General features: G+C 35.5%; 1 protein-coding gene across 1 annotated transcript in view; it reads right to left on the reverse strand.

The window, feature by feature from the left end:
* Window positions 1-11,485, reverse strand: part of LOC117175114 (translocator protein) — a 63,151-nt gene that overhangs the window by 9,898 nt on the left and 41,768 nt on the right. Inside the window, exon 2 of the mRNA XM_033364688.1 lies at window positions 10,093-10,305. Coding sequence (XP_033220579.1) covers window positions 10,093-10,305 — 213 coding nt within the window. The remainder of the gene's footprint in view (window positions 1-10,092; window positions 10,306-11,485) is intronic.

Raw genomic sequence — 11,485 nt, forward strand, 5'->3', positions numbered from 1 at the left:
ACAAGGATAGCTGTCTGTCTGCATTCACCTCGTTAGTGCGTCGGCATGTTGTTGGCACGTAAGTATATTTTTTGCACGTAAGTATGGCTTTAAGGGTACGAACCAGTAATCGTTTCGCAATTTTCAGAGAATCGATCTCAAGGAAAATTGAAAGGTCCGCGGTCTAAACCTGTTTACCGACATTTTTTTCGAAATGGATTTTTTTGCATTTTCTAGAACATTTCTGATACGAAGTTAATATCTCGCAAGCGAAACGGTAAAAATTCCTTTTAGTTTTATTATAGATTTTTGAAAATCCAGTTTTGGTATCTAGAGCATAGATGCGCGGTCTAAATCCGTTAACTGCCTTTGACGTCCTATGCGAAATTCGTTATTTTTCTCACAATGGTTCAGTTTACTCGTAGAGTAGGTCAGTGAGACACATTTCAGTGTGTGTGCAGTTAAGTGCATGTGTATAAGTAATAAGTTCACGTAATCTTCGGTATGTCGTCTACAGATCGCTGTAAAGACGAAGGTGAGCGAAGTGTGTCAATTACTAATACTCAGCAATTTTTCGCAATAAAGAATTAAAATTTTCTGTAAAAACATCTATTTTCGGCTTGCGATTGCAAACATTATGACATATATAACTTGCGCGCAGCTTCAAAAACAACATAGAATCATGCAAACCCTAGAAAACAATAGAAAGCCAGTGGTAGAACACTGCAGATAACATGTTTAGATCGCTGTACCCTTTGTAGATAATATATGAATAGTTTTCAATTGTGATAAAACATTCAATTTTGATTTAAATGTTATAAAACTAACGTGTAATATTTTTCTCTAGTAAATGAACAAACAACATTTTACGGTTTAAAGAAATATAGAAAATTGCAAAAATAAAAACGATTTTCCTTCGACGTGTAAAATTTCTGAAATGTCAGTTAATAGATTTAGACCGTGGACCCTTTAATTATATTTTTCGAATATTTTGGGTAAGTCTCTGCAGCTCCCTTTTAAGGGCTTCAAACGTTTTCTCTTTTATGTGTCTGTGTGTGTCAATTCGGATTCTTTTTGTCAGTCGGAGGCATTAAGAATGAAATTATAAATAAGTTCTGGCAGGGTCAGTGGGCATCATTTGGAATGAATTTCGAAATAAAGCGGATAGATTCGAATTGGATTTATAAATTTATTCGCGGATACAAATGGACGCGATTCGAAATGATTCGGAATCAGAATTCGCATTCGCACGAAATGAAATAGATTCAATTGTTCGGAATTAGACACACTCAGACGGAATTATTTTTATTCCAAATGAGTTCGAAACTTCTACTAGGCCTACAGGGTTCTTACTAACTTTACTGCAGATTTTTTCCTTAAACTTGAAGGTATCAGGTTTTCACTAATACTTATATTACACTGCGAGGTTTCGTTTGTCTAAAAAGTGGTTTTACACAAATATATTATTTATTTAAACAATTTTGTAAAGTCTTTCCCAAAGTTCGGACCAAAACAAGTTTCTTTTTGTAACACCTACTTCGAAAGTTTGTGTATTATAAATGCATTTAAATAATTTGCAAATAAGTAGCTCATTGAAGTTGCGAGAATAATATTATCGCCGTTGCACGTTGAAATGTAGTTATTTTGCACACTAACAGAGTTTTGAGGTTATGATACAGGGCGGTTACTGCAATAATTTTGGAGTAGCCTTTAACTTACAACTTTTCCATGCTGAAAAAACTCTGCAAAAAACGTCAAGTTAAAAATGATTATTTTGCATTCACGAGATTTTCTCGGCTAATTATTGATACTACACATATCGGATATACACATTCTAAAATTTTGCACATTGCGAGTATACATTAAATTAAGGTGATCAAATCTACACATTTAATTCACCACGTGAGAGTAAACACATGAAGTCTACACATTCATCGCACCACGTGAAAGTTTTCGCATTTAAGTGTACACATGGAATTGACCATACTTAATTCACCACGTGAAAAGTGCACACATCAAATAGTAAGTCGAAAAAGTCTACACATTTAAGTCTGCAAAGTAAGTCCACACATAGTAAGTCTGCACATCGATTCTTTTTAATTGTTAATTTCGTTATCTAATAAGTCTACACTTTGAAATTGTGCATATTAAATTGTACACGTTCAACTATGCACATTAAAGTCTACATATTGAAATTGTGCACATTAAATTGTACACGTTCAAATATGCACATTGAAGACTACACGTTGAAATTGTGCACATTAAATTGTACACATTCAATTATGCTCATTAAAGTCTATACTTTAAAACTTTACACATGAAACTCTGCACATCGAAGTATACGTGTTAAACATAAAGAAAATATCATTTTTATCAGTACATTTTGATTTATAGGTTTGCGTGTAAATTGTCTGAAAAAATCACCTGTTTATTTTCGTGTGAATGCACCACGGTGATATTGTTTTCTGCAGCCAAAGATTGATTAGAAATAGTATATATAAATAAGAGTATCTATAATAATAGATGGGGGCGTCAGTGGCTCAGGCAGTAAGGCACTGGGTCTTCATGTAAGAACTCAACGGTTCGATCCCTGATCTCTGACATTTTTTCTATATACTTTTACCGTATTTTTAGTGGTTCAAATTCCATATAAAGCTGCAGGTCCTCCTTCATACACTTGGCTGCAACCTAGTCTGTGCATAGTGAAGTACAAAAGAAACCAGCTTGACGTACTTATATGCCGATTTTTAGGCTCCACTTTTTTCTACGAAATTTCAAATTTTGAGTGCAGGTGCTAACTTGAATCAAGCCAGCACATCCACTATATTAAAAGTAAGAGAAAAAAAATCAAGCACGTCAGAATTTTGAGCCTTTTTAGGCTCTTGAACGCACCAACAACCTATTTCCAAAAACCAACCCTACTAAAAATAAAACTACCCCATATATAAAAACTCAAATTCGAAAAAAAAACAAAGAATACCAAAATTTTTGGCTTATTTTGGGCTTCCTAATGCACAAAAAAATCCAAGAACTACCCCTACTTTCAAAAAAGCACCCCCTTACGAAAAATAATATGTGCAAAACACAAAATGCACCAGATTTTGGGCTTATTTTGGGCTCTCGAATAAACCACACCAAAATTCCGAAAAATCACCCCTATGTAAAAAACACCAACCCATTAATAAAAACTTAAACCTTGATTTTGGCATTTTTAAGAGCCCAAAAATCAAATACTACATTTGCACCGTAAAATTCGAGAAATATCAGGACACTAGTAACACTGTAATATTTTGAAAAATATTATTTTTGGACAAAGTAATATGTAAGTGGTAGAGGGGGGGGGTGGGTTATAGGCCTTAAGGGTTGGAGCCCGAAAATCGGAGTGAGTGTTTTCGAGGAGCCCAAAAATCGGAGACTTCATTGCCAAAAAGATTATTTTTTCACAAAGTCATATCTACGCGGTAGCGAGAGGTTGATTTTAGTTATTAAGGATTAAAGCCCAAAAATCGGAGTGGATATTTTTGATAAGCCCAAAAATCAGAGACTCTACTGACACTGGAAAATTCTCAACAATATTATTTTTTGACAAAGTCATACATACGTGGTAGAGTGGGGTTGACTTTAGTCCTTAAGGTTCGACGCACAAAAATCGGAGCGGGTAGTTTCGAGGAGCCCAAAAATCAGAGGCTCTACTGACACTGGTAAATTCTCAAAAATATTATTTTTTGAGAAAGTCATATACAAGTGGTGTGGAAGGGTGGATTTTATAAGCTAAGGGTTGAAACCCAAAAACCGAAGTGGGTAGTTGCGAGGATCTTTTTAATAATCTTCCAGTGCCATTGAGTCTCTGATTGTTGGACTCCTCGCAGCTACCCACTCCGATTTTTGGGCTTCAACCCTTAGCGTATATAATCAACCCTACCATACCACGTATATATGACTTTGTCAAAAAATAATTCTTTTTTTAATGTTCCAGTGTAAGTAGAGCCTCTGATTTTTGGGCTCCTTGAAAACACTCACGCCGATTTTTGGGCTCCAACCCTTAAGCTCATAATCAACCTCCCTCTACCACTTATATATTACTTTGTCGAAAAAGAATCTTTTTTGCGAATTCACCAGTTTCAATTGAGTCTCCGATTTTTGAGCTTCTCGAAAATACTTACTCCGATTTTTGGTCTCTAACACTTAACGTTAAAAACAGTCCCTTGTTAACAATAAAACATGATTTTGTCCAAAAATAATCTTCAGAATATTACAGTTTTACTAGAGTATCTGATATTTTTTGGATTTTACGGTGCAAATGGAGTGTCTGATTTTTGGGCTCTTCAAAAATGCCAACATCAAGGTTTAGGTTTTTATTAATGGGTTGGTATTTTTGTACATAAGGGTGGTTTTTATGAATTTTTGTGTGATTCATTCGATAGCCCAGAAGAATCCCAAAATCTAGTGCATTTTGTGTTTTGTAAATTTTATGTTTCTTAAGGGGGTGGTTTTTTTAAATTAGGATGGTTTTTGGATTTTTTCGTGCATTCAGGAGCCCATAATAAGCCCAAAATTTTGGTATTCATTTTTTTCCGAATTTGAGTTTTTGCATAGGGGTAGTTTTATTTTTAATAGGAGTGCTTTCTGGAAATTGATTGTTAGTGAATTCAAGAGTCCAAAAAAGCCCAAAATTTTGATTTATTTGATTTTCTTTTTCTTTTAATTTTTACATAGCGGAGGTGCTGGCTTGATTTAAGTCAGCACCTTCACTCGAAATTTGAATTTTCATAAAAAGTAGTGGAGCCACAAAAATCGGCTATACAGCCCAAAAAAGCTCAAAATTCTAACTAGAATAAGTTTTGGAATTTCGTTTTGTGGAGATGCTAGCTTTATAGACCTTGATATAGGCATACTACACAAGTGTACAAAGTAAAAAAAATATATATCTTCAATGACGTCTAATTTTCCAATGCATTTTGACCCGTTAAACTTAAAAATCGCATTCCAAGATTTGTATGGATTGGTTGGATTGAAAACAACGACTTTTTTTTAAATATTTCGGTTCATTGTAGTTCAATTACGAAATTGATCAGGGAAGATGGCAATGATTTTGGTGGAAGATTCGATGATTTTTACGCTAATAGCTTTTGCAAACAGATTAATCTTCTCCAGCTTGAAAAATTTTTCACAGGCTAAGACTATCTTCGAATTTTTTTGTGAAAATACGTATTTTGAAAAGAAATCCATATAAAAATTTGCAATACTATTTACAATTTCTGCAGACCAAAATGCATTAGAAAAATATAGTTGCACTACGTGTACAAAGGTATACAATAAGCCCATGAATGATGATGCATAACAACATAACCCTTTGTAAAAAGGTTTGCAACAAAAATCTAACACAAAAACGAAGAATGCCTTTGATATATTGAACTGTAATCAACTAAAATCTGAGGTTTTTTTATCTATTGTAGCTTAAACAAGCATTCAGAGGTAGCTTATGTCAACTTGAACACTTGCAGTCGATGTGTACGAACAACAGTAGTGAAAGACAAACTATAAACTGTATATTATATACCCAATTTCGTGACTCATACAGCATCTTTGCAAAAGATTTAAAACAGCGTATTAAATTGATAACATCTATTTCTAATCAGGGACTTGACTTAGTCCGTAGCTTATAATGAAAAAATCATGTTCATCCGAGATAAAGTTTCTAAAAACATAATAATAAAAGTATATATAATCATAACAGTGGCGGTTGGGCGCGCGGATTTCCTGTTAGACGTGTGGGGTTTGATCCCTCTTTGGCGCACCGAATGAACGAAAAGGAAACTCTACAGCATACCCTTATAGTATCAACATAGGATCCCTTCCGTATCATGCAAAAAAACTAAAAAAAAAGCAAGATAGGTATTTAATTGTTGCAATTCGGATTCTACGTTAAATTTGCCATTAGAATGCCATGGAGTAATTACAATCTTTTTTTTTTGCAGCATTAAATATTTTTTTAAAAGTCATAACTTCTGCTGAAGGCAGCTTCAAGCGCATCCATAGTCGCTTAAGTAGTATGCTGCTACTGAAAGAAGATGGGCTTGAAGTCGCCTTCAGCTAATTTTAATGACAGGTATTGTAATTTTTTTCTTTTTTAAAACTGCAAACAAAGAATATTGTAATTACTCCGTGAGATTCTAATGAAAAATTTAATGCAGAATTCGAATTGCAGAAAGTTAAATGCCCATCTTGCTGTTTCTTGAATTTTTTATGTACTTTCACACTGAGTAGCTGGTGGTTCAGATGTTTCTTTAAGCTGCAGGTCATCCTATCATGCATTTGACCACAATCTAGTCCACGGATGATATAGTGAGAAGAAAACCAGGTTCACTTTCCTAAAATCACTTAACTGCATCATAAAATGCGTCTGTGACTGACAATACGACTGTGATCAAAAAATAAGATGACATTGAATTTTCTAAATAAAATTTTTGGTTATTCTGTCAAATATAATTCGTCCTTAACAATGTAATCCCCCTCCGAAACAATAAACTTATGCCAACGTTTTTTTGAGTCTTTGAAACATACCAAATAGTCACTTTCTGGGATAGCCTTCAAAGCGCGCAGCGATTTACGTTAAATCACTTTAATCGGCTTAAAACTAGGTCCCTGGAGTGATCTTTTGAGTTTTGGGAGGAGCCAAAAATCACACTATACTATGTCAGGCGAATACGGTGTTATCGAATTGATATCGAACAACCAATGCAATGTGAGATGGCGCATTACTGTTCAAATTGATCCATATGAAATTCCAGCCATGTCTAGAAGGTCTATAATTATTAATAAACGGTTCTTGAGCACCAAGTCTTTGATTTGTTTGACGCGGCTGTCATCGGGAGAGGTTGACTGTCATTCAGAGCGTTCTTTTTCTGCAACTCGTGCTTGGCCTTCTTGGAGCAGTTTATAACACCTGTAAACATTGGTTTTCGAAATACCTTGGTCACCCGGTGTAAAAATATGGGAGAAAATGAATGACGCAAACAAAATTTGCCAAGCGAATCTGAAACACTAATGAATATTTCGAACCATTTTAAGATTGAGGTTCTCGTTATAATAATAACAGTATCTAACCCGATCTGCCCTTATTTCGTTTACCATTAAATAGCGACCCGATCCCCAAGCAATTACAGCTCCTCGATGTAAATTACCTTCACTCAGGAGATCACTTAACTCTTCTGAAGAAACTTATAGTTAAAGTTAAACTAGAATCCAAACATTTAGAATTACGGTAGAAGAATGAATGAAAATTCCGCATTCTAGCCCCCATCCATCTCATAGGAAGGCAGGCGCGCTAACACCTGAGCTACTAGACGTGGTTCCTGTAGAGTCCTTCTTTAAGGACACGTAAGAAATTAGGATATCATGTGTTATCCCAATGGAAGGTTCCTATTCAGGAACTTTTGAGGATTCTTCGTACGTTCGAGTACAGTTTCACGGACACAAATCCGAAGAGAATATTTAGATTTTTTCTTTGCAGGGATTTAGCGAAAGAAACTGCAGATGATTCTGCAAAGGAACATGTATGCAAGGAAACCTTTAGAAGTGCCTGTACAGGTTCCTGCGTAGAAACTAATTCACTAAAGTTTGCTAACAGCTTGGCTCTACTCGCGTAAGTGATGTAAGAGTTTTCATGATGGTTTGGCTTAAGCTGCTTAAAGGACCCTGTACGTGTTCCTTTACTGAAACCGGGGCTTTAATTTTCTCCGCGAAGAATGACCCTCTACAGGAATCCAGTCTCAATTTCTTTCAAAAAGGAGCGTACACAGAATCTTTCCAAAGGTTCCGTTTTTAGTATAGGTTTCTTTGTGGGGTCATAAACAGTTTCCGTCGCCAAGTTTCTGTACCGTAAACCTCAATTGTTCTTGCACAGGTTATCGTGCGCGAACATGTATAGGAACATGTGCAAAATCCTCCAATGTTCATGTACAGATGGAATCAGAAGTAGTTTCAGTAATTCACAGGAACTTGTCGCTCAGACTATCATCTCAATTTCGAAAACGCTCATTCATAGATTTCTCTCAAACCAAAGGTTTCAAAGAGAAGACAAAGTTGGTCACTTGCTCTTGGAGCTTCTAGGAATGATCTAGGTTTCTATCAGGAAGTGAAGCGATCCCGCTTCGAGAATGAAAATGCTACCTACAATGGACAACCCTGTATGATGCGAATCCAAGATTTTTCTGAATTGCGGGGCTATGTAATTGATCTGAATGAAACTTCATAAATTTTTAGTATATGTCAATAATAATGAGATTATTCAAATTTGCTTGTTGCGATCAACAATTTTTAATATATTTATTGACTTCATGAGCCAACCGAAAATTTTATTTTTAGATTTTAAATTGGTCTCGCTGTACATTACTTGAGTCTCATAATTAATTATATCCGATTGGCCACTCGAAATTTATATTTAATTATCAGTGTTCGATATCAGTGTCCTAATAGCACGGAACGTATCTGAAACGCCCCTGGAACTTTTCAGAGGATTTACTGGTATTGTTATTTATAATAGTAAGTTTCTCCTAAGCAAGACAAGAAGTTCAATTGCTTAAAAAATAGGGATAACGCAGCGTTGCATCAGTGTTCCGTTTTCCAAGTTGGTGAATCTATGTTGCGCTGTATCGATTGAATGTTCATTCATTCAAAATTAAATCTTTAAAATCAGACTTCCCCGAAAATAATTGTTTTTGTCACCTGAAGCATGGGTTTGATATCGTCAGAAATTTTGGAAATATACCTTGGGCTTTTTCAAATTTATTATGTCTTTCTGAATCCTTGATGCCAATATTTTTTAAGTACTTGATGCACTAAGGCTTTTTTTACCACATTAAAAAATGTATATTCTCAAAGTATTTCAACACTCTTTTAGGAAATGGTTATTTATTATCCATTATAGTGGGTAGATTTAACCGTATGAAGTTTAATGTGCATAGATTTTTCATTCAGAGTTTAACATGTTAGCATTAATGTGTCCTGTTTAATTTGTAGGCCTTTTATGAGCAAAAATTAAATCCTGACAGTACGAGTATATAACGTGAAAAGTTAAATGCGCAGGGTTTTTGCGTGTACACTTTAATGTGTACAGTCGATGTGTAAACCCCTGAAAAATTCATTAATATAAAGTTGGAGAGTTAAGCGTGGAGACCTGCATGTGTAGACTTAAATGTGCAGATTTGAAATTTACACTTAATTTGCAGAGTTCATACCATGTTCAGATCCGATATGTGTAGTATCGACGTGGCTCCGATTTTCTCTGGAAATCTGTGTGCAATAAATTCGAATTGATGCGGAAGCGCAATACGCTTTGATGTAAAACTTCGCATAAAACGTCCTAACCTTAAATACGTCTGAATGCAAAGTGAGATATTTCACGTGTAATGTGTTAATGCGAGAGTTCTAGCTTACGTTTCAATGCTAGAGAATGGGATTCAATGTAAAGCAGAATTTGTTCTAATTCTATTGAATACGACTGAATGCGAAGTAGAAACTAATCGATTGCTATAAATATTGAATCACATTCACGAGATGTTCTATGAAAATCTGCTTTTCGACAACCTCACATTCAAAGTGCAATACTTTTCAATGTGACAGATATGGTTAAGGTTACCGTTATCATGTTGACGTTTGTCGTTTCTAATTATCCCACATGTCGGCGTTAGTTGAAATGTTTAAGTGACTGGTTTTCATACATATTATATATGAAAAGTCACTGACGCAATTGATGATTCATTGAAATATTATACAAGTTACTACTCAAAAGTTGATACCAAGTAGAATTACGTAATTATGTACAGACATAAAATAAATTGTAAATACAATACCAAATATAGTTTAGACATTATTTCCACGTTCTCTAAAAAATAATATTAATATTCCAGGCCATATGTGTCAAAAGGGTTGCGTAACTTCGATAATTGTGACAACAGTACTGTAAGTACAATTAAAAACTAATAACTAAAATGTATTTCTGTTAACAGAAAAAGTCCAAAAAAAAGAACAAAGATCGTTTACCTGGTATGCGAAATCGCCCTTCTTATGACCCTTTTGATGCATATGCTTAATTAAGAAAGCAAAATTTACCCATCTGATTTTGTGCGCTCCAAAGAATAATGGTGTCCAGGCCCAATTCAATGCTAGATTAGCTCCATAAATAGTTAAAGGCAAGGCTGCTCCTTCAAATCCATCTCCATCGCGATATACGATGTGGGAGGCGTATCCAACAGAACAGTAGATGCTCGTCCAAACTGGCCCAAAAGCCCATTTTGGAGGAGTCCAGGAAGGCTTCTTTAATGACTACAATACCGAATAATGATGATTAAAAAACAAGGAGACTGTAAACTAGAGTGTTGATTGGTTGAAAAAATAATTTTCTAAGTTGGTGTGAGTGACATTAAGTTCTTGTTAAATGTATGTTTAATGTTAGGTGCTATAACATTAAATATTATTGTACAAAAGTAATTTCATTTTTTAGTTTTGTCAAGTTCCGTTTTAGTTAATCGCCAATTAAATATGGAATAGAAAAGTGCTGACATACAAAATTGCGCATTTTCAAGAAAACCAACGAAGCATACCTTAGGGTAAACTATGTGAAAGTCGAGGCTAGATTAGGTCACAGTAAATATATAAATCTTATTGGACATCTTGGCGCTGGAGATAACTATAACTACCTGGGCGGGAAGGAGTCTGTCCGAAGCACATACAAGCAGCTTGTCGCTGACAGATTTAAAGACCAAATCTGTCACCGTTAAACAATGTATCTGCGACTAACATGCTTGTCGTCCCGGTTCTACTCTACTAGTTTGGGGTGCTTCAGTGCACGAAGAACGTGCTTACGGCCCTTGATATCGCCACTAGATGATTGGCAAAGGAGCTTTCTTTCACAAAGCCGCGGGGCAGGCGGCAGAGACCCTTGGCCTGAATTTTAACATCAGAAGTGTGAAAAGTGCATTGGTCGATCTAGATGCTTTACTTCTAAAAGCCGAAGGAAAGAAAACAGAGGTTGAAAAATTTCGCCAGCACCTACTTGATAAGAGAAAAAAGATGCAAAAGAGCAAACATTTGCTTTTCTCAAATCATCAGGGCGTAATTCAGGTACAGAGGATTTTAGTTTCGCGGCCATAAGAGTGATATGTCACCATCTATGTCGCTTTCACGGTTTTGATCGCGTCTCTGCCCTATAGAACGCTCCGATGCAGATAGAATCAATTGTCCAAAACGAGAAACCAAAATTGTCTGAAACTACCATTTTCGGACAGCATTCTCCGTTGATCACTCGAGGCCTAACATCGTTCAGCAAGACTTCGAGAAATAAACTATACACATGATTGAATTCTCATCTCCGGCCGATTACGTCATCATTGCCAATGAGAGGGAACAGGAGGAGAGGTATCAAAACATCAGAAGGGAGCTACAGTGACTGCACCCAAAATATTCGGTTAAAGTAATTGTCCTTGTGATCGGTGCTTTCAAAGTT

This window comes from Belonocnema kinseyi, chromosome 1 (genome assembly GCF_010883055.1).
Source record: "Belonocnema kinseyi isolate 2016_QV_RU_SX_M_011 chromosome 1, B_treatae_v1, whole genome shotgun sequence".
NCBI lineage: Eukaryota > Metazoa > Arthropoda > Insecta > Hymenoptera > Cynipidae > Belonocnema > Belonocnema kinseyi.